At 50.8% G+C, this 23,229-nt stretch overlaps 7 protein-coding genes across 7 annotated transcripts; 3 read left to right on the forward strand and 4 right to left on the reverse strand.

Moving 5' to 3' along the window:
• Positions 1-1,737: 1,737 nt before the first annotated feature.
• Positions 1,738-4,332, forward strand: MRS44_011755 (uncharacterized protein; the record flags this gene model as incomplete). The annotated part of the gene is made up of 3 exons (XM_065619846.1): positions 1,738-2,606; positions 2,674-3,172; positions 3,934-4,332. 3 exons carry the CDS (start codon positions 1,738-1,740, stop codon positions 4,330-4,332), a joined length of 1,767 nt encoding a protein of 588 aa, XP_065475918.1.
• Positions 4,333-4,737: 405 nt separating this feature from the next.
• MRS44_011756 (uncharacterized protein) lies at positions 4,738-6,870 on the reverse strand (the record flags this gene model as incomplete). The annotated part of the gene is made up of 3 exons (XM_065619847.1): positions 4,738-4,811; positions 4,854-6,281; positions 6,336-6,870. The coding sequence occupies 3 exons, from the start codon at positions 6,868-6,870 to the stop codon at positions 4,738-4,740; spliced, it is 2,037 nt and encodes a 678-aa protein (XP_065475919.1).
• An 854-nt stretch (positions 6,871-7,724) lies between these two features.
• MRS44_011757 (uncharacterized protein) lies at positions 7,725-8,864 on the reverse strand (the record flags this gene model as incomplete). The annotated part of the gene is made up of 1 exon (XM_046275674.2): positions 7,725-8,864. One exon carries the CDS (start codon positions 8,862-8,864, stop codon positions 7,725-7,727), a length of 1,140 nt encoding a protein of 379 aa, XP_046134526.1.
• Positions 8,865-12,118: 3,254 nt separating this feature from the next.
• Positions 12,119-16,360, reverse strand: MRS44_011758 (uncharacterized protein; the record flags this gene model as incomplete). The annotated part of the gene is made up of 7 exons (XM_065619848.1): positions 12,119-13,026; positions 13,073-13,131; positions 13,184-13,642; positions 13,687-13,816; positions 14,196-14,992; positions 15,044-15,426; positions 15,512-16,360. The coding sequence occupies 7 exons, from the start codon at positions 16,358-16,360 to the stop codon at positions 12,119-12,121; spliced, it is 3,585 nt and encodes a 1,194-aa protein (XP_065475920.1).
• A 708-nt stretch (positions 16,361-17,068) lies between these two features.
• On the forward strand, positions 17,069-18,712 carry MRS44_011759 (uncharacterized protein; the record flags this gene model as incomplete). The annotated part of the gene is made up of 2 exons (XM_046272618.2): positions 17,069-17,584; positions 17,666-18,712. The coding sequence occupies 2 exons, from the start codon at positions 17,069-17,071 to the stop codon at positions 18,710-18,712; spliced, it is 1,563 nt and encodes a 520-aa protein (XP_046134523.1).
• A 1,280-nt stretch (positions 18,713-19,992) lies between these two features.
• Positions 19,993-20,919, reverse strand: MRS44_011760 (uncharacterized protein; the record flags this gene model as incomplete). Its single annotated transcript, XM_046272617.1, has 1 exon — positions 19,993-20,919. The coding sequence occupies one exon, from the start codon at positions 20,917-20,919 to the stop codon at positions 19,993-19,995; it is 927 nt and encodes a 308-aa protein (XP_046134522.1).
• A 785-nt stretch (positions 20,920-21,704) lies between these two features.
• Positions 21,705-22,284, forward strand: MRS44_011761 (uncharacterized protein; the record flags this gene model as incomplete). Its single annotated transcript, XM_065619849.1, has 2 exons — positions 21,705-21,909; positions 21,959-22,284. 2 exons carry the CDS (start codon positions 21,705-21,707, stop codon positions 22,282-22,284), a joined length of 531 nt encoding a protein of 176 aa, XP_065475921.1.
• Between the last annotated feature and the right edge of the window lie 945 nt (positions 22,285-23,229).

The raw sequence follows: 23,229 nt of genomic DNA on the forward strand, positions 1-23,229 counted from the left end.
TCTCTACACCAAGACGAACATCCTTCCATGTAAGTATCCGTAGCATCACTGTTCAATACTTTTCAAAGCTGCTTTCAACATCGCCTAGCAAAAGGGATATTATGCCCTGACGCTGAATGCTTTGGGAGAAAAGAATGGGGCTTATTAAAACCTATATGTTGCCACGGAAAATCATACTTTGATGCGCGTGAGCTTGATCAGAATAAACATGATATGGATCTGGGGAGAACAAGTCATGGATGTAGGGTAGGCTGCTATGTCCACGGGAGGGAATTCTTAGACAGCCCCTGCGTGGGCTTGACAATGTCAATATCAATCGCGGATTCTAGCTTAGCTTCCTTGTCTAACATACCTTCTAAGCCAGCGACGGCAGTTTCCCCGTGGTTTAATTTAACATCCGGAAATTCTCTCCGAGATGAGGTCCGTGCTTTTGTGACAGTTTGAGTCGTCATGAGACTGATCCCTGTCTGCGGACAAACCCTCGGGGACATATCCGGTAACTATCCTCGTCATGCATGGCCTTAGAAGCATCGAGAAAGCTAAGAATTTCTCCTAAAAATGAGATTCAAGATAAAAGCTGAGGCTGCACACAAAAGCGTAACACCTAAATCACTTCTGACCGTCGATGCTAGATCAAGAGAAATGGCAGTTCTGGTATCAAGAGCTTTCGTCTGTTGAAGGGCACTCAACATCTCTGCAAAATCCCCACTCCCGGATTCGTCTTGAGAATGACGTATTCACCCCTGGTAGTTGCAGTTGACTCCGGTGGGATGGTGCCGTTTGTACTGTGATATTTGATACTCAATCTTTTGCCGGAACGTTCCATGTCTGTCGTGGCATGATTTTTGAGATCCTCGAGGCTCTAGTTCTGCCTATGGGAAACTAAAAGGAATTACGGAGCGTCATGAGTAGCGTTCGATCCTTGGTTATCGATGATTGACTGCATTCGGGTTGTTGGTCGCTTTTTTGATGTCTCCACCACGCGCAGTCTACGATGTCTCCCTGCCACCACCCGTGGGCGGTCGACTCACCCATAGGTCGACACAGATACTTCCTGGCAACAAGGTGATTAAAATATCTGATGCTGACAAAGAGAAAGCTTGCATCTGTTGACCGCTTAGCAATCTTGAGCCAAATCTCCCCACAGCTAAGGGGTGGAGGGTTACAGAAGATCAACTCTGCAAACAGGCATTGGATCTCACTGCCGCAAACCCCCCTTTCCTCACTTTAATACAAGTAATAGCAAGAAGTACGCATCACCGTAGTCTATAATGCTACAAGGCGTAGGAATCGAGTCTCCTCGCCTTCAATAACGCTGTCCTTGATGCAGTACCTCACACTGGCCACCGCGAAGCATTAAACGATCGGCGTCAGTGTGGGTCTGGACGAAGCTGTCATCTGTCACTGAAACGCCCGGCTGGGTCGGCATTCTAAGAGCTTGGAGTCTGGATTCTTTGATCACATCACTTTAGCTTTTTACCCTCGCATGTTTGATCGCTAGCTTTGTCGCAGGTTGTATTACAGGATTAACAAGGGGTAGATGACAGGGCCCCCCCACACTGGCCGCAGATCGATGGACCACGGCGGCTAGGCGGCTCGGTTCAGGTTTTAAAAGGACGTGAAGGCCGGTAATCCTGCTACTGTTGTTTCTTTGGACAAGCATTTCGCCAGCCATTCCTTTATTCGACCTCTGAAGCCAAGTCTTCTAGCCACTCATTTTGAATCTTCTTCTTCACCATGGCGAACGCCTACGCTTTTCTATTTCTTTGCTTCTTTTCTCTGACTTTCGCCTTTACTCACCCTGGCCTGCTCGTTACCGAGTCCGACATTGACCGCGTCAAAACCAAGCTTGCTGCCAAGAAAGAGCCTTGGGTTAGCTCTTGGGACAAGTTGACAAGCATTCCTTTCTCCGCCGCCGAGTACAAAGACCACGCTACCGCTGAAATCTATCGTAGTGAGAATGGCGAGGCCCTGTGGCACGATGCGGCAGCTGCCTTCAATCTTGCATTGCGCTGGAAGATCACCGGCGATGAGCAATTTGCCAAGACTGGAGCGGATGTCCTTGTTGCATGGGCAGACAAACTACGGACTTTGAAAGGCGGCGGAGATGATGCGTATCTCACTGCTGGATTGCAAGGCTACGAGCTAGCGAACGCTGCTGAGTTGCTGCGAGATTATAAGCCATTCGCTGACAATGGACTCGATCGTGTTATCTCGATGATGAACGATATCTTCTTGCCGATGAACGTCGACTTCCTGAACCATGTCCTGGGATCTCAACACAATGTCAAGCACTTCTTTGCCAACTGGGAGTTGTCCAACATTGCCTCTACGCTCGCTATTGGCGTTCTTACGGACAACCAGACTGCATGGGACTTTGCCATCAACTACTTCAAGCATGGCGAGGGCAACGGAGCCATCAACAATGCCATCACCAACCTTGTTCGTGAGCCGGGCACCGGCACAGTTCTCGGCCAGGGGCAAGAGGCTGGTCGTGATCAAGGCCATTCGTCCCTCGTCTTCCAACTGCTGGGAGTCATTGGTCAGCAGGCTTGGAACCAGGGCGAGGATCTCTTTGCCTACAACAACAGCCGAATCCTCCTTGGGTACGTATTATCTTTGTGCTTATTTACCTTGAATATTTTTGGACTCACAAGCTCACCCGCTTAAAAGTGCCGAGTACTTCGCTAGGTATAATCTTGGAAACGATGTCCCCTTCGAGCCCTATACGAATGGCATTGTCTCGTTCACGGAGATCAGCGACCAGTCTCGTGGCGCTGTACGACCTACGTGGGAGTTGCTCCACACCCATTACGTCCAGATCAAAGGTCTCGATGCGCCTTGGACGACTGCCTATCTGAACAAGTCTTTGGAGTTCTTTGGCGGGTATGAAGGAGGGGCCGGATCATGGGGTGAAGGCTCGGGGCATTACGATGGACTGGGATGGGGATCGCTGCTTCATCACCTGGACGAGGCTGATGTCAACCTTCCAAAGCCATCAACTGAGACTTCGACCCCCACAACTACCGCTTCTGTGTCGACTGCTGGAAACTCCCAGCCATTGTCTACCACCTTTTCTACTCTCCGCACTTCGCCAAGTTCCACACTCCAGGCGACCGTTGCCAAGGATGCAACTACGTCTTCTTCATACGTGACAAAGTCGACAGTCACGGTCAGTCCCCTACTATCGACCACCACAAGCATTCCCGCTATTACTAGCCGGCCCGCGAGTGGCCCTAAAAAGGGATGTATTGCGAAGAGGTTCCATGTTTAAGCTGTTGAGTCTGCGACGGCAACGGTCCACCATCAATCCATTTGTACTGGAGGGTAACCTGCTTAAGCAATCACGTTCAATATTGTTCTAAATGAAGGTGTGTGTCTCGCAGCTGGCCTGGGAGAAGGGCAGGAAACACCGTGGATTTAGGTAGGCTTTTATGTAGTATATCAATTGCAATGTCAAGGGCAGCACCTAGATGCACCCAGAGGGAATACACGGGACTTGATGAACATCTCTCGCTCCAATTCACGGCTAAGTGGAAACAAAGAGGGAGATCACCGATCTCCCAGCACAGCCATTTTGCCAAGAACTTCAGGTTCCGACTGCATTAGCTTTATGTGCTGGTCTTTGGAGCAGATGGCCCGTAAGCCATTAACGAATACCATGTAAGAACCCACTTCGAGTCTCGCCCCAGCGGGATCCATCCTTGGGAAGCCCCCCGGAAGTTGTCCCGTACCAAATACTCCGAATTCTGATCCTTCCAATGCTTGATAAGGCCCTGAGAGGCCCTGGAAGGGGTCGACCAGTACATCGACCTTGCCAATTCGACAGCTGGCCAAGTCAGCAAGGAGTGTCCGTCAATCGGCATGCTTTTCGGTCACGTCAACAACACTTAGACTGCTGGGAGTAATCTGACAGGCCTATTGTGCAGCCAGAGGATCAACCAAGTTCCGGTGACGATCAACTACCAAGGTGATCCGGCTCTCGCAGCAATCAGTAGCCTTCAGGTGCGAGGCCAGCCCCAAGCTCTCAAAAACAAGACCAGCGGCCCCCATATCCTAGGCTATAAACTCAAGGAATTCATAGGGTCAACGTTCCTCAACTTCGCAAGAAACGACCCAGAGTACCAATACGACCCCTTTTTCAACCAACTGGTAAAGCGCCCCAATGGATATTCGCAAGAAGACCCCCTAGGGCCCAACATTGCGGACACGTTGATTAGAGCTGTTACGCGGGACTATTGCGAGTACACGACGTACATCATCGGCCGCAATCTCCGAGCAAGCCACACAACCTCTCGAACTAACTTTTTGAGTGCTACAGATGGGAATTAGACATCATCTCACACAATGACAACTGGCTCGTATTCTGCGGATGTGACGCACCTTGTCATCGATGGTACCTCGAAACTTATCCTTCAGGTTCTCTTTGCCACCATGTCCGGGCTTAGTCTTCTAGACTTTCTTCTAGTCAAGATACGCGGAACTCTCCCAAGGGATCCATGTAGCATTGGAAGCACATTGGCTTTACTAGCCGACTCTCAATTGTGTGACCGGGAACTCGGGGTTATCCCGCAGAATGCAGAGCATATGAGCGAAAGCCAACTGAGGTAAGCATTTGATGGATGGGTGTTTAGCCTGGGATGGTGGCATCACGATTAACAAGGTGGAAATGCAGCTTCAGCGGAGGTATATGACTCAAGTTCTTCGGGGAATGTTGTAGGCAGCGCGAGTTTCAAATCAAGCCAAAAGAAGAAACGATTTGGCATAGACATTGAGAGGGCCAGCCCTGAGGCTGGCGATCTGGGGGTAGACTGCAAGGTGTGGTCTAGATTAACGAATGCGGAAAATCTTACCATCCACCCTTGACTCCTTCTTCAAAGCGTTCATCATTTCCCCATACATGATACCCTCGACGTAGCACTCCCCTATTAACCCGTAATGATTTCCACACTCGCAGAGTCGGAGCACATGTGGGACATCGCCCCCAGATAGCAACACAATTATATCTCCCGCTTTCATATCGTCAGGCCCAATACCAATCCACCCGCCCGGGGTTGAGAACGCCGATCGCCGATAGAGCACCGTGTCCATCCTCCGCTGAAATCTGGAGAATAGAGCCATCTCCTTGTCAAGTGTGGTATCAGCATCATCTGGAACCTTGTAGTGCCCGGTCTGCCCTATGACTGCGTCTATATATCCGTCGAAGAGTCTAGAACAATAGTCCGGGGCTCGTTGAGCGATCTGAAACATCTCGTCTCCGATGACAGTTCTCCAGATTGCCTCCTTCATTGTCTTGGAAGCGCCATATTTTGGATTGTAAGGGAGATCCCATTCTGGATCGTTGCTCGTCCGAAATTCTCTTTTGAGTTGCACCTCGGTTTCCCCCTTTGAGTTGGAACTTTTAGGGCGAGAAGCTCTAAAGAAGATAGGGAGGATTGCATCCCAGTCCTTCAAATATGCCACACTGCCAGGAAGCATATACCAAGCCCTATGACACTCCTCTACAACGTCCACCTCCATTCCGCATATTCCCAGCTCTCCAGGCTGACGATTAGAAGTCTCAACCAGAGCTGACTTCAGCGAGGCGTCGTACCCTACAGCTCGAGGCAGCCAGTCTGGCAGAAACGGTGTCGGTCGGTACGAAGGCTGAACGTGGCTATAGTCCCGGATCCAGCTCGAAGCCACGTTCTTTGTGTTTCGTTGCCACTTGAAAACTGGAAGTCCAGGGGGAGCAGACTTTCCGTTGCTCTGGTCCCACTGCGGTATGATATCCGGCGCTTGCCCGGACAGGATGTTGAGTTTGCCCTCTGCGAAGATGAGATATCGGGTGACTTCTTCGTAAATATCCTGGACTGACTTGTTGTAGTCTATCGAGAGACTCGATTTGGCGTCGTCGTTGGCGAGTCCTAGAACACCATAGATCTTGTCTCTTGGGTCCGTGGCGAGGGACTTCTTACTTGACTCAATCAGTACCGAGAGTGGAAGTCCGTTCTTCAGAACCTCTGCGTGTGAGCAAATTTCTCTCAGTGTGCTAAGGCCTTCGAGTGGATGGGAAGAGATGAGTTCGTGGAGCTTCTGCCAATCAGGGCTTTCTCGGTTCAACTCGGCGTGGTTGGTTACTTTTCTGTTACATTCCTTTAGGTCACGCCACCATCGTTGTAGATGAGGCCATGGGATGCGGTGTTCGCCACACAAGAAGACCGGGTCTTGACGAGGTAAAGCAAATTCTTGGATGATCCATGTGCGATGGAACCATGCCAGTTCGGAAAATTCGGTGAAGGCTGCAATGACTAGTTAGAACTGTAAGGTGGTTCTGGATAATAACTAGTCTTTACCTGATGCAATTTCCTCTGGCGACACGACCAAGTGGTCCACGATATGCTCCAACTTATCTAGATGGAAGTCTTGGTCTTGAGATGCAATGAACTGAACGCATGAGACGATCAAGTCCAGGCCAGTCGTTGTTTCGCCCAGCCACACAAATTCTTCTCTTGCCGCCTTGTAGATGTCTCGCATCAGCGGTACCTGCGTGTTCTTCTCCTCGTTGGAAGACTGGTTGATGCAGATGGCGTCAATCCAGATGTCAAGCGGGGCAGTGTCAGATCTCAGGTTCAGAAGGCACTGGTGGAGGTTCCAAGTGATCATCACGGTCATGCCCTGGACGGTGATAGGGACCTTGTCGCTTTCCGGCCCCCAAGAGTATGAAAGAACGCTGAAATCCGGGTTGTTGTCGAGGGATTCTCGGAAAAGATCGGCCTTAACTGGGCCATCACCGCCCCCAGGTAGGAGTCGTAACAGACGAATCTCTCTCTTTTTCGGTTCGAGAGCAATCAAGCTGTACAAGCTTGTGTGAGATTCTTGGGCATCCATGGTTTTGAGTCAACCATGTATGGATGAGAGAGAGAGAGTTATAGTTTAGGAGGAATCTGAAAGGCCGTGAAGGGCTGACGTTGATGAGGCTGTGCTGTATGACAACGTAGTATCGCGACACCCCTGCACAGGCACCGGCTGATTTCGTAACCACATAAGCATCCACTTAACCCGGCAACTCGGCAAAAGCTGAACCGTATATGCCGCCATAATGGCAACCAACAGCTGCTGGGACATGTCACTTCAAGCCAAGTTAAAGGGCATAATTCAGCTCCAGCGCATCACAAACCCATTCTGGTTCATCTCCATTCAACCACTCAGAGCCTCACCTGGTTAGCTCAACCAGCGGAACGTGAGACTGCTGTTACAAGTCCACACATCCTGTTGGGAAAAGTCAATGCGAAAGGAACCCGGCCACTACGTGTTTCGTCGCCGTGTTCAAGTAGCATTTTACAGATAGTGGCATGAGATCCAACGTACAGTGAAGCAATGTCACATCTGCCCGGGACGCTCCCTACCCGTTTACAATTCGATCACTATTATCGCGTGGTTTATTTCATTTCTTAGCAACTAATACTAATACTTGTCTTGCCCTTTTCTACCATGCTGCCCACATCAGTTCAGAGAGCGCTCGCTGTCGACTCCCATACAGAGGCGAGATCAAAGAACACGCTGGCTACCTTGGCCTGCACAACCTCACAGCGCTTGCACTCATGTTGTATCAGGGCAACTGCAGCATAGCAGAGCCCAACAATCCCAATGGGAAGACCAGCATCAGACCCTGACGTCAACGTATTCGCCCAAGCACAGCTCATCCCTTCCATTGCCTCCGACGATGGCAAGGCATTATTCATTCAATCCTCCTGGCTCAAACCCTCGTACTGTTTCGGTCCCAGAGAATGCGTCTCATGCACGACTTGGTCTGAGCCTAGACCCTGCGCTGGTTCGATTTCCGTCCTCTTCGCCAGGCAACTCATTTCATAGCTCAACACAGCCCGAGTAAGTATAGCCGCGAATACAAAACTGTAGATTACTGGAAGAGAGTCGCCCATGGGTATGAGAACGATGCTGCCAATGAGGACAGTGCCCAGGATGATATGAAGGCCGGCAATGAGTCGAGTGAGGGCTCCCAGAAGGCGCTGCAGAGTTTCTCGGGTCCCCCGTTGTTGAAGCCTGAGGTGAGGGCCTTGGCCACATGGAGTCAGTTCAGCAATGATAAACTCGATCCAGCGGTTTCTCCTCTTGTATCCCGATTGAGGCGTAGCTCGGTGGAAGGCCAGGGCGAAGACGATAAAACTGAGTAGGTACAGCGGCAAGTTCAAAAATGCCCATCCAAATAGCGTGGCCGTTTCCGGTATGCCGGGGACATAGACAACCAACGGAGCCAGGGATATGGCGTGGTATGTAAACCGGTAGAGTTGGTAGAAGCAGTTCGCCGTTGACCCCATGGCGATGACATACTCGACAAGAGAGACGAGAACTTTGGCAATAAAATATCTCCCGTCTAGAGCCCTTATTGGCGCCAGTGGCGCAGAACCCTTGCCTGCTTTCTGCAGAATGCCCTCGAAATCGAACTCGGCTGGGTTTGGTGACATCAATCCAAAGCCCAACAGTGTCGCGAGAAATGGTCTTCGGGTGCTTAGAATGCTGATCTCGGCCATGCTGGGTCCAAACTGAACAAGTCCCGCCGGGAGAAGTGCCAGCAGGATAGCTGTCACTGCCATGTTTGCCTTGTTGAGCTCTCCCCATTCCTCTAGGATACATTCCATCAACTCGCCCGAGTATTTGTGCCCCAAGCCTGGATCAGGGAGGCTCTCATTGAAGTAATTCGCAAACTGCTCGGGGCACGCCTTATGGAAGCGCCATTTGGCGTATTTCTCCACAGTCGGAAAGAAGTGTTTGAACTGGGAACGAGAGCGGTCGAGAGCCGCAGTCGCCGGAGATATGTATAGACTGTGGGCTACCAGGAGGTAGAGTGTGTTCGAGGGACGCATTTTCGCGATGGTGGTCCGATACTTGCAAAGTGTTGAGCTATCGGCCCAAGAAAATGGGAGAAAGGGTGGATGTGAAGAAGCAGAGGAGATTTGGGTAGAAAAGAAGAAATATGTCAGAGAACTAGCCCATGCACAGTCCTAGTATGACAAGGCCACCATCACGCAGCCCGAAGTCCATTCTTAAATGTTCGCTGGAGAAAGTACGAAATGGTGGGCTGAAAACTAGCCTGGGTTGGGTCCAATGAGGGCTTTTGCGCTCATCCATCACTTGTGGAGAAATGCATCTCGGCGGCACGGGGTGGAGAAGAGTAAGCAAAGTTGCTGTTTATGGACAGCTGACGCGGACTTGTTACTCTTTTAGACCCAGCCTTGTGAGGGGTTTAGACTCATCATTTAAAAATTCGCGCGTGCCTTGTTTTGTGGTGTCCAGTCACGGTTGCCTAGGGCCTGTACCCCTGCAAGCACTACTGTTCTGCGGCCCCCAACGGTTCAGGGCTACTTTCGTCAGTGTCACGTTGTCTGTGGGAGTAAAACACGCATGGATCCGGGTTTCTGTTTGCGTCAGGCTCGCCTACGATCTCTTGGATCAAGTTGAGTGCTGCCGGTGACACCTAGCAACGGGTGACTCTATCAACGTTGTTCTCTCCCGACCTGAGGACTAGGAGCAGCCATGCGATGCGCGCTGTGCTATTTTTAGCCATGCCTGAATGTTCTGAAGGTGCCTTCTTGGTCTCGATGGTGGTTACTTGGGTTATTATAAGTAGGTGAAGAGGGCTTCACCTAACAAGCCTCTATCCTGAGAAGGGCGCGGATCTTTTCGACTTTGACTAGTTTACGGTCTTTTGTAGCTCTGTAGAGTCCATGTGCGTATTAGCTGCTATTCTCTTATCAGCCCTGGTTTCACAAAGGGGTAGACGAGCCTGGTAACTGGTGTTGCAGATCTTCAACCGATCCGCCATTCGCTTCGCCAGTGTACTATGCTAGGTGAATGGGTTGACTGACCTATACTTCGGCCTTTTACTTTTCTAAGTTCATTCTTTACCGCGTTTGTCTCTTTTATTAGGTAGGTCTCCGCACGCCAATCTTACACTCACGATGAATTTTTGCACTCGCGCCACGGCTTCGTCAAGTACGGATGCCTTGTAGCAAACGAAGCAGATGATCTCAATTGCCATGTTAGCATGAGGACAGCCGAAAATTTTGACAATTCCCATAATTGAGCTCGTGTTCTGCGAGATGGTGTAGGCCGACGCCGCCACGCTATTGGCACTCTTGGAAACGCGACCTACTCCCTGCTGACGGGCGGCATCAAAGACGACCTTGCCTCCCAGAAGCGTCTGCCAGTAGACCTCTAACGCCACTTTATGCAAATTTCGGGAGCGGTATTCTCTCCTTTGGCGAATTTCCGAGTGAGTTTGGGTCCGAGGTGCTTCTATCTTTGGCCTGATCGCTCCAACTTGTCCCTAGGAATGCTATTGGAACAATATTGATATGATTATACAAGTGGTCACATATTTGCTTGGCATTAAATGCCCTCACCATGTCCACACATCCTCATCTTCATGCTGAGACATGGCAATGAAGTCGGCGTTCGACCCTCGACTTGTGACCAATACCAAGGACCGCTAAAAACGACGGGCGTCACCTGGACACCTACAACGAGTTGGTAATGTGCAAATTTCAGAGAACCAAGACAAACATGATACAGGGTGCCGCATAAGCACATGCAGCCCAGTCCACTTGCTGGATGGCCTCGTTGTCTCGTACCCCAGACCACCAGCGGACAGGTTGCAGCAACAAGTGGATGGTCTACATTTTTGGATAGTATCACAAGTCGCGAAGCTCGTGGAGAGAAACGCGGAGGGGTCTGAGAGGTTCATCTGGTTATCTAACGCGCTCGAGCCCCGTCAGCCTCGACCACATGAGCTCGGCTCGGCGACATGGGTCCTGCAATCCTTACCTCGGGCAGCTCGCTTATAAGAGAGCATGACACAGCACCTGGTCTACCCCTGGCCCCTGGAGGGGTTGTGCAAGCAAGGACACGGCATCCAATATTGGGGGCCAAGAATGCGTCCAATGGTTATCACCTTGACATATCGTGTGACAGGCCGTTACGGTGTAATAAATAGCCAAGAATTGATTTGAAAGGGGCCTGATTGATCATCACTACCTTGGACGCCTGGCAAGCAGAACGATTGAGTATGTTGAGCCGGTTTGAAGAAGAACGGTCGCAAAGAGCCACAGTTTGGCATGAAGTTTGTGGAGTTGGCCTATTGAGATGCCGCATGGTTTAACCGTCCCCTTGTTCTGGTTTGTAACACTAGCTCTCTTCTTAAAGGTTAATGCTGTGTGAGCTGAGGCTCTTTTGTTGGGGTGGCTGGTTGATTGATCTCATTAAGGTCGCATCAAGCTGCCGTCAGCATGGAGCGTCACAGCCCCACAGGCGTGTATACGGCTCTTCTGGTTGGATGACAGCAGCAAGTGCGTGGGTTGGAAATGCTAGGGCCGCATTTGATGTCTCATCCCCTGTCAGAATGCATCAGGGGGGCTTGTAGAGAAACACACACCGCACTGTTAGCCACAGAAGGGCGAGGGATAACGGGTTGAAGCCCGGAGCATCGTCCAATCATATCTATTCCGAATCCTCCGATGTCATGAAGAACTTTCTCCTATGGTTGTGATTTTATCGGATATTCTTGGCAGCCTTCAACTCAACATCACAATACCAAAAACACAATTTTCAACATGGCCATCATGACTGAAACATTGTCAAGCAATGGAGGGTTTGTTTCATCATACAGTGCTAGGGCCCGGTAATAGTATGTAGGATCCGGTAGTGCTATACATCAGGCATATTCGAAGGCATTATTATCGTCTCCAATAACGAGTCCACAATTGACCGTCAGCCATAACAGCGCAAGACATACCTAGTCATCAATACATGACGGCATTAAAACCTGATACCGCAAAACAAAAAAAGCTATTTAATTTAACTTCCTATGGAGGCAGCCGTATCAGCATTACTATCGCATATTCGAAGGCATAACCAAGCACAACCAAGGAGCTTCTGTCAAGAAGTGTAAAATGCCGAACAAGTCAACTCCCGAACATATAGATACTGATATTCCACTTAAAATATAAAATTTAATCTATAGGTCAAGCTCTCTACGCAGCCCAGCACGTAAATGCATCAGGCTGTCCAGCGTTGAGTCAAGAAGCTCAACAAGTCTCATCGACTGGGGCCAGTGAGCTTTTCATAGCTTCCATCGCAAAAGAGTGAAGCTCAACCGCTCAAATTGAAACGGTTCTCCGGAAGTCCACGTTGTCTCGCGGATACCGATCCTCTCGTCGTCCGCAGAATTGACGTCAGAGGCACGATATCTCTCTCCGCCAACGGTGAAGACTTGAACCTCTGTGCCAGCCTTGATTCCATCAAGTTTTGTTGACAAGGTCTGCTCCTCATCCGAGTTGACAACAGCAACATTCATCCATCCGTTCTCGTCAACGGCAGCGCTCGCATCAAGTTTGGGCACTACGCAAGTGCTCTGAATCCACTCGGGCCATGTTGGCCCCTCGTAGGTTCCTGACCGAACATGAACCGCAACAGACTTGCCACGCATGTATCTGGAGAACAGCAGAAGAGGGAAATATGTTGTCTGCTTCCACACTCCCTGAGGGGTTGTCATGAGTGGCGCAATAACGTTCACACTCTGAGCAATGGTGGCCATACCAAGTTCTTTGCAGTTGCGGATAAAGACGTTGAGCCAGATGGCCACTGCCAAGCCATCGCTCAAATTGTACTGCTCCTCAGCTCCCTTGTTTCCAGGCGCTCGCTCAGGATCCCAAACGTTCCACTCGTCGAAGCAGATAGTGGGCCTCTTCTTCCCCAGGGGCTTGCTGTTAATGCGGTCGACTTCTGGGTATGGAGACATGTCAAACTCGCATCTCGCGAGGTCGATGAGTGATGAGCAGACTTGGATGGCTCGCTCGGCCCCGTACACCGATGAGATGTTGGTATAGTGCCCCTTGCCCATGGAATAGTAATGGATGGAGTGCATGTCTACCCACCGGACGCACTGCTGGAGGGTATATCGGTCCCAGTCAGAGTATCCGTCTTTTCCACAAAGAATCAATTGAATGGAGGGGTCGAGTAGTTTGATAGCTAGTTATTTTTAGTGGATAGACTCAGACAGGAACTGTACTCATACCTCGAGCCCATTGGACAGCCTTCTTGGCGTAGTCCTCCTTTGTGTGTTGCTCGACTTGCCTATGTTGTGTGAGTAAGTACTTCAAATTGCCGGCTTCATTGTGAAACTAACCATGGACCCCACATCTCATTACCAAGTGCCCAGTACTTGACACGGTAGGGCTCATCGTGGCCGTTTTGCCGCCTCAGGTTGGCGTAGTAGGTATCCTTGTTACTGTTGCAGTATTCAACCCACGCAAGAGCATCTTCGAGACTCCCCGTTCCCATGTTCAAGCACAGATAGGGCTCCGCTCCAACTTCCTTACACCAAGCCATGAATTCGTCGGTGCCGAATGTGTTGGGTTCCGTTCCCTCCCAGGCAAGCTCCGGCCTCTTGGGACGCTTATCCTTGGGACCGATGCCATCTTGCCAGCGGTAGGTGGCGCAAAAGTTGCCCCCAGGATAACGTACAACAGGAACCTGAAGTTCCTTGATGCATTCCATGACATCAGTCCGTAATCCGTTCTCGTCCGAAAGGCCGTGATCATTGTCTGGCTCATAAATTCCACCGTATATGCAACGGCCCATATGTCTAAAGAGTCAGTTCGGAAGCTCCAGGTGGTTCAAGATACTCACTCGGTAAAGCCGCCATAAATGAGCGGATTGATGTCTGCTATTGTGTGTTCCGGATTGAAAGAGATCGAGGGCGATGTCTCATGGTCCTTGAGGAGTGGTGTAAAAGTCGTCATGGTACTAGCACTTGGGACTGGATCGACAGGTCTCAGATGGGTTGGCTGTTAGTAGAAATGAGAGAGGTGGCAGAGTTCATATATGGCGTTCAGGCCAGTCCAAGAGATTCACAAAGTGAGAATTGAAGATGAATCTTGAATGATGTCCGAGACCTTGCCTGAGCAATTTTCATGACTCCAACATCGCCATTTCGTAGTGCCCGTGACCTTGCAAAACCGTCTCATCGGGGAATATCGCTGTCGGGGAGTATCGCGGTCCCCCTGTTCCCCACTACAAATCCCCTGTCCCCGATCCATACACATTCCCGAAATGACCAAAACTTGACGAGTAGTTCGCGGGTCACGAGTCATTCAGCCGATGGGTCAATCCGTCAATGCAGTCAAAAAATCAGGTACGTATTGTCTGTGGTTCAACCCCAGCCCTGACGGCTAGTTCTCTGAAGCGCTCCAGTAAGATGCCCAGGTCTGGACTCTCGTCCTGCCAATACTCAATGAGCGCAATAACCCTCCCCACTGACGCCCTCCACCCACTAGGGAGAAGATCTTCCAAGCCACTTATCTGCTGAGCTCGAAGTGCCGTGGCAAGCAGCAGCAGCGTGCTACGGGAGCATGTCCTAATCATCAGCCAGGTCCCCTGATGGCGGTGCCAGAAGCCCTCCTCACAGATGGCAATACGATAAGTAGCAGTCTGGAGAGCTGCCTGTGCCGTGGCCAAAACATAGGGACTGAGCTCACTGACGTCCTTACAAACAACTGCCTGGACAGCCGGGAAGTATAGAACGTCGAGGATATCGATGAAGTGACCTCTAAGGATCCCACGCAGCGCATCCCCGGTATTCTCCAGTGGGTCATGGGGGAAACGCATCATTGGGGGCAACATTTCTTGCCATGTATTCAGCTTGGCCCTGAACTCATCCACGTGGCCCTTGAACCCATCCACCCCGGACGTGGCCCACCAGCTAGTGGTGTAGTACCAAGAGCCGACCCTATAGCGAGCTGATAGGGCCTCGTTCATGATGCGACGCAGGGCGATCTCGGCCAGGTAGAAAAACCAGCCTTTCTCCAGATGTTCGGATTCGGGACCCATTCTGTCAGCTACCAGCTGACTGGGACCCGGAGGAGATGGGTAGAGGTGCGAGTATTGCATATCATTGAGGATGGACCCTGGAAGGCCAAGCTCTGTTCGCAATTCCCTGCAGATGCCCAAGTTAGAACATCAACTGAAGCAGCTGTGAGAAACGTACAATTCACTCTTGAGGCAACTCCAGTAAAGGCTCTCCTCCATTTGTTGGTCGCTGGCGCTCATTCCCTCGGTCTCTGGCGACTTGGCCCGCCCTTCTTCATCGAGGCTCCCTCCAGCGACCAACAACCCCACGCACTGGGACCCAGCTTGGGAGAAGGCTTTCCAAGCAGCCATGATTCGGAATGTTGTCATTAAATAGACAGCCGTCAAGAAGCTGCACTGAGCAGCCATGAGGCAATTGCTGTGGTAAAGCATCCCAATCCGCCGTTGAGCCATTTGAAAGTACAACTCTGCACGGTTGAGGCGACTTGGGTGTTTCGAGTATCCAGGGTGAAGCTCTTCGCCAATCTTTGACGATAAGACGCTAATGGCGCAGATAAGAAGCTTCAATGGTCAGTATGAAATGCCTAGAGAACTACAACGGTAATATTTGCAAATGTCACGAGTTGAGCAGAGGTGTAGTCCGTACCACAAGACATGTTTCTCCATCCCATCGAAGCCCGGTCTCGGCAACATTTCTCACAGAGGCCCAGAGTTCGTTGATGTTGAAGATGGGGTTCTTGACATGGTTAGTAACCAAGAAGTTCTCGGCAAGATTTCGAATGACCTCTGGGTCAAGGTCAAACAGGCTGTCACTCCCCACGACTCGGGAAATAGTGTCCACGCGACCGAGGCTAGAAGCAAGAGACGGGTGATTCACCGAAAAGACGGGCCATTGAAGAATCTTCTCGACTCTCATCTCGGAGCTTCTCGTCACAATGTCGCCCGAGGGTGGACGGTCATAACCAGTCTCTTCCGCTCGGTCAGGGGTATCCACACCGACATCCCATGTCGCTGTTGGTGGCTCAGCGTGCTCCGCTGTGCAGCTACGGGCCGGGTCCTGATTGGGACTCGACACGTGGTTTTGGCGATCGAGCAAGGTGGTCAGTCTCTGCTCCATCTCCCCAAGCCGCTGCAGAATGGCCAGACTCCCTCTGTCAAGCTTTGATGGGTCTGAGGGGGCGTCCTCCGGGTACACGCAAGCGCCACCTGTGGCCTTGCAAAACCCACAGATGGGACGTTGGTTATCACACTTTGTCTTTCGGCTTCGGCAGACTGTGCACGCTGTTCCCGCCCGACGACGAGCATATGATGCGGCTTCCCTCGAGACAGGCGCGTCCGCCGAGCTAGGCTGCTGTGGGACTGGCAGCATGGCAGGAACCGGGAGTGAGGCTGCTTGCGAAGGAATCCAGGTTCTCTTGGATGACGGTGGCATTCCAGTGCCAGGAAGGGTACCCGAGGAGTCGAGTGAGAGGATGTTGGCGAGCAGGGGCTCCATTGCAGTTTGTCTTTTTGCCTCCAGTCTTGTATTTCGCGCCTGGCCTGGAGGAGTCGCTCGAGAAGTTGAGCTTCTTCAGCTGATCCTGTCGAACGATGGGTTTACCCGCAGTTTCTCCTCAGTCCCAGGACGACTGAACAAGGTTCAATGCTTCCAAGTCAGTGCCGATCCAATGACAGACCAACCGACGACCGTGCAGCAAACTACCTACTGCAGCTAGAGAACCGGCTAGGGGATTCTCCACCCCGATACTCCCCGGCCCACTTAGTCTTGAACCTGCTTCGATTCTCTGATTGGCTCAGGGCCAAGTCTGCTCCAGGAGCAACCATGCCACCGTTGGATGTCTCCTCTGGAGCAAACCACTGGAGCGCCTCCATGGACTAATAGCGGAATCATTTGCTGCAGACGGTGGAGCCTTGGCCACCTGTAATAACCCCGGATCGTCATCGGGTGACTCTCTTGTCTTTCTGGGGACCCCAGATTCATGCTTTGTCGGGTCATGGTTGACAGACCATGAGACCAAAGCTCGAGACTTGGTGCAAGTCTCAGGTAATACTCTCAACTCGTCAGTCTCGATATATAAGTAGCCTTCGTCCGTCCCGGGAGTCTACCGAGCCGCCTTCCAACCCAGTGTCTGGCATCCAGTTCTGACAATTCTCTTTATTCATTCCCACCCCTCAATTGCCCGGCCACGTCATCTTGTCTACCATGAACTCGTCTAAAAACGACGAAGCCAAGTGTGCCGAGCACATCCATGATGCTTCAGAAGACCTCGCTCGAGTTGCCAACCATGAAGCGCACGAGCTCGGTCCCATTGCAGCCATGCGGAAGCATCCCCTCGACACGGCATGGGCTTTCTTCGCTGTCATCTCATGCCTGCTTGTCTCTTTCGAGAACCAAGCCTCTGGCATGGTTCTGAGCATTCCGCAATTCCGCAAGGACTTTGGGAACGAGTTTGAGGGTTCCTATGTCCTTGACGCTGATTGGCAGTCTGCTTTTTATGGCGGACCTGTTGCTAGCTCAGTCATTGGAACCTTCTCTGCTGGCTATCTTGCTGACAAGTTTGGGCGAAAGCCAATCCTCCTTGTCTCTATCGCCCTGTCGTTTGTCGCAATCGCTATCGAGTTCATTGCTACTACCCCGGCTACGTTCTTCGGTGGAAAGTTCCTCAACGGGTTCCTGGCCGGTGTAATCTTGTCCGTTGCTGTCACTTACGTTGGCGAGGTACGCTTCCAAGCTTTGTCCATAAGCGCCATACCTCTCATCATGTATGTCGCCATTTACTGATACCTTGCGTTCAATCAGGTCACCCCCATGGCAATTCGTGGCTTATTCACATGTCTCACGGCGCTGATGATGACTATCGGCCCCTTGACAGCAGCCATCATCGTTGACAACACTGGAGCTACCGAGTCACCCTGGGCATATCGAGCCATCTTCTGCTCTCAATTCGGATTCGCTGGGATTTGCATCATTCCCGCCCCCTTCATGCCTGAATCCCCAGTCTGGCTATTAAGTGTCGGCAAGACAGACAAGGCAACGCGAGCCCTACGCCGACTCGGATATTCTGGAACCAGACTGGACATGCAAATCTCCCAGATCCAGACAACGCTTGACAAGGCTAGAGAGGAAGCAGCCGGGGCTACCTATCTTGACTGTTTCCGCCGTTCGAACCTACGCCGTACCATCATCTCCATCATGCCCCTGGCTATTCAAGCACTGGGTGGTGTATACTTCGTCGCTTCCTATGGAACTTATTACATCCAGCTAGCGGGGTATAGCACGGCAGCTAGTTTCAAGCTGCAGATAGCCCAGCATGGACTTTCTATGGCCGGGAATATCTGCTCTTGGTTCCTGGTAGACCGCGTCGGCCGTCGACCATTGACCTTCTGGGGCACGTTTTCGGTCACAGTCATCCTACTTGTTGCTGCTGGTCTGGCCACCGAGGGTAGTCCGGGCGCCATCAAGGGCTCCGTCGCCTTGATCGTCGCCTACAACTTCTTCTACAACATCTCAATTGGTGCGACTGCTTATACTCTTCTATGTGAAGTCGCCACCTCGCGCCTCCGTGTCAAGACCATCTCGATCGGGATTGCCCTTCAATACACCATCTACTGCGTATGGGCCTTTGTCATCCCCTACATGTTCAACCCCGATCAGGCCAACCTCGGTGCTAAGACTGCGTTTCTGTTTGGTGGTCTTGGATTGCTTTGTCTAGTCTATCTCTGGTTCTATCAGCCCGAAACTGCCCATCGCAGCTACGAAGAGCTTGATGAGCTTTTTATGAAGAAAGTCAGCGTCCGCCAATTTGCCAGCTACAAGACGGATGCTGAAACAAAGGAAGTCAACTAGCATGATACTTGAGGAAGCGATACTTACTGGAGAAGGCTTTGGTAGCTCTCGGGGGCGTCCATGATCCTGGGTGAGTAGTCCAGGACATGATATGCACCCTAGAAGTCTAGACTACTATGTAGCTCAAACTTGAGGTAGAACACTGCTGTATTGTGGTCATTTCTCTTCCTATTGACAAAAGTGAAAATTTTGTTTCGAAGAGCTATTGCAAGGGTGCTCGGCGCTATTTTCTGCTCTTGATTGCAATCTCTATGATGAAGGTGTGTCTTTAGCTTCATTCTTTAATCATCCACTCTCATCTCTCTACAGCGCCCGCAACACCTTAGTTTCACAATTGTCAACTTGATGAACACTGGGCCTGTGGACAATTGGCGGCAATTTACAAGGAAAAGGCAACTGGTTTTGGTATCGGTGCATTACCGGATCTATTCATTCGATCAAATAGCGCAAGTTACGCCAAACCTCGTATGAAAGATAAGAGATTGACTCAGTTCATGCGCAGTCAGCAAAGTAACAACAGAACAAGAGGATGAAACCTTCAACATGTTGAAGCTTGAGAGAGATGTCTTGTCATGTCTTATCTAAGCAATCATCCTAACAACGCATACGGACTGCTCTCAGAGCTACAAACTCGACATTGACTCTTTTCAAGCGATGGTCTCTCTTGGTGATAAAAGCATGGAGTCTATCGCGTGGCGTGTCAGGGCGAAGTGGAACGTGTCGCGTTGATGACGCGTCGTGTCCCATAATACCCCATGCCGAAGTCAGCGGATTCGGTATGAACTGCGGGTCCTCAAACATCGATTCTTATTCGTATTGGCTGGCTGCAAGCGAAGCCAACCCAGGCCGGGTAAGTAGGCTGGCAGTCATAGCGCAGAGCCAGTCAGGAGGCGCAGAGTAGGTCTTGAGAGATCCGCAGCTCCGACCGGATTTGCTCCATGGATATGGGAACTCTAAGCTTTTGAATTCCTCACTATAGGGTAACCACAGCAGGCTTTGCTTGGTTGGTGAATTCATAAACGACAAAGAATAGGAAGCTATTTGAGACAGTGACTAAAAATCCTTGAAAAAAAAGAAAAAGAAAAGAAAGTGGCATCAACCCGTCAACAATGGATGATCTCCATGGTAATATTAAGGACGTAAAGCGCCAACCTGTCAAACGTGCATGCAAGGTCGCGGTTCATCTCCAAATGTATTGCTCTCTGACCTATCTATCTTATGACCTTTCATCAATGAAAGCCACTCCAATCTGTCGTAGCCTTCGTCAAGAAGCATTACTCTTACTGCTTGGCTGGCAAACATTCCAACAAACGAACCTTATCCCTCTGCACTGATGCTTGAAGCGGCGTAAAGGGAATGCCGTACTCTTCCTGGACCTTCTTAGCATGGGCGGGCGTCCAGCTCAGATCCTTGATGTTTGAGAAAAGCTGGAATTTCTGGCCAAAGACGCTGGCACCCAGCTTCTCCAATTCCTGCGTGGTACGTTTGACCACACGGACCTCTCTGCCACTGACGTTTACAAGGACATCCCTTGCTTCTTCGAATGTAAGGAGCTCATTGCCAAGGTCAATCTCGTGTCCCGCAAATCTAGCAGGATCTTGCAGAGCGGCCGCTGCGTATTTTCCGAGGTCGTACGCATCCGTGTAAGGCACCCTCGCACCATGGACGAGAAGGTCATCTAACTCTCCGTGAGTCGGGAGCCGAGGAAAGTTTCCCAGCGCACCTGGCATGAAAAAGTCGTGATGAAGAACTGCAGGTCGAAGGATGGTATAGGCCTTGAATTTACCAGAGCGTACAATATCCTCGACCTCTGCTTTGGACGAGAAGTACCCATCGAGCTGGATTTCCCTGGTTTCGTCGTTGTCCCACATGTCTTTGTTTCCCGTGCAAAAGGTGGTTGCTGCAACAATATTCTCAACTCCGGCCTTTTCGCAGGCTTGGACGATGGTTTTGGCCTGGAAAGCCTCCAAGCCGGGGAAGGGGACGGTGTTGAGGAAAGCTCCCTGGCAGCCTTGGGCTGCTGCCAGTACCTCGTCCAAGTTCTTGCTCTCTCCTTGGAAGAGAGTAATACCTGGCTCTTTCAGGACTGATGGGACCTTTTGCAGATCGCGTACGACGGCATGGATTTTGGCGCCAGCTTCGAGGAGATGCCTGATGACCCACTGGCTTTGCTGGCCGGTTGCTTGTGTGATGAGGTAGGTAGTCATGGTGGATAGAGTTTGTGGATGAGAGAATGAGTTGATGGGAACTGTTAGGAAGAGAGAAGAATTGATGATCCAGTGGGGACTATGTGATGCTGTGTTTGATATCGCATACTGAGGTTGGCAGATAGGTTAGTTTATATACATGTTAAGGCAGCACGCAACTACGACTTGACTCAGATCAGTCATTGATTTATAATTCAATCTAAGCAAAGCCGCGTAGTCCGATCTCACAGCGATGCCAGAGAGACGGGTCTCCTGGGAAGGCATGACGACGCAGTCCGTGAGCGAATGAATCTCATTGCGTGAAGAGGCTCAAGTTGAGGCTTGGCCTCGGTCAAAGTTGTTTCCTGTGGGTCAAATGATGGAAGGCCAATCAAAGTTAGCCACTCATCGACCGTTGACTTCATATCTGTCTTTAAACGGGTTAGTGCTTACTCCAGGTTCCATGTTGCATTTATACACTCATCTCACACCTCCCTCTCCACCAAGAGCAACTTTGACCGGTTGGGACTCATCAGTTGATTTCCGGCATTCCGACGCCTCCATTCTGGTTCTAAAATAACCACTTGACCGTCGCTACTATGAAACCTCGAAAGGGCTGCTGGAATTGCGCAGGTCAGTAGCAACCATGCTGAAGACGTTTTTGCTCTAACCAGACTGCATTAGCGCGTAAGATTCGGTGTGATGGAGGCTTGCCCGCGTGTGGCAAGTGCGCTCAATCCAAGATACATTGTCGAGGATATGAGCCACGCCTTTCGTGGCCCAGAGACGATGACAATAGACGCGCAATGGTTGCAAACCCACTGGGCATGCCGACAAATGAGCTGAGTGAAAGACCGAGTACTCTCTTCTTGATCAACACGACCTTCAACGACATGGAACTATATGGTCATCGGACCTCGCGTATGTATCTTGATCGCTTGGTTACTTTCTCTCCAATTCTGCCGAACCGGCCTCAAGTCAAAGCGGAGCATACGTGTCTGTTGCAATACTGTAAGTGGGATTATGTTAACCAATTCTGTCACGGCTGACTTTGTTACAGTTCAAGACACAGCCTATCGCTCCCTCGTCACCTTTGGTGCAACGACTGGGCAGATCCGAGATGCCCTTATGACGATGACGATGACACCCGATACCTCATCAGGCCTCGCCCTTCTTTACGCACTACTGGCCTACTCTTCGCTCCACAGTCAAGGGCCCAACAAGGAGGCCATGAAACTCAAAATACAGGCCCTTCAATTTTTGTCAGTCTCCCTAAAGGAGGGACCGATGACGACGGCGAGAGCTGCCCAACACGTGGCTGCCTCTATGCTTCTTGGGGCTTTCGAGGTATTGACACTCCAAGAAAAAGTTAGCAGCAACCCCTAACTCGCGTTTATAGACCCTCCTCCCATCAGACAGCTCGGGTGAGTGGTTGTGGCATATATGGGGAGCCATGGACACAATCCGTGCCGCTCAACTCGAGGATGTTTCACATGAAAGCGACACTCGGCATCTGCTTGACTGGGTCTACTACCATGGGGTACTTTCCAGATTTGCTGTGCATCATTGGCGCCATCAATCATTAATCCAGAGTCGTTCAAACGCAAGAGGTGGCCCCCATGGTGATCAGTATCTACAACTATCGCGATACAGACCGGTATGTATACGCAAATGCGTCTCTCTTTATAGCTCCCTCACTGAAGTCTCCATTTACAGACACTTCCTTCCCCCAACCCTACCTATGCCATATTAAGCCTGCTTTCCGAGGTATGCGAGACACTAGTTGATCCAAGAGACCCTCGAAGTCGCCATGAGGACTATATCCGCCGCCTCAAGGAACTAGAGAGTAGAATAGATACTGTCTCCATCACATCAACATCGGCTAAACTAAGCCATGACGCCACTTTTGCCGTTGAGTTGTACCAGGTGGCAACGCGAATATATCTCGCGAGGGCTTCGCAAAGCCCTTGGGAACCACCGGCGAACCTGGATGCTCTAATTGAAACGGGGTTCTCCGGACCTAGCAAGATATGTACTTCTGGTTGTGAGCACTTTTTCCCCTGTTGATTCTCGCCTGCGAAGCAAGGAGAGATGATCAAAGAGTGGCGATTCTCAACCTAGTGGAAAGGACTCAGAGGGATTCCCGTATCAGGACTGTCCGAGGGGTCATGGACGCGATCCAGTCGATTTGGGTGCAGCAGGATCTGCACGCTGACGGTGATATCTTGGTCAATTATCTCGATGTTATGAGTGCTGGTATTAGCTCAACTAGTACTATCCCGTCGTTTGCATAGGATCAAATCATGTTCTTTTGTTCCATTCTTAATGAGG

The sequence above is a fragment of the Fusarium solani genome (genome assembly GCF_023522795.1).
Source record: "Fusarium solani strain SB1 chromosome Unknown bctg00000007, whole genome shotgun sequence".
NCBI classification, from domain to species: Eukaryota; Fungi; Ascomycota; class Sordariomycetes; order Hypocreales; family Nectriaceae; genus Fusarium; species Fusarium solani.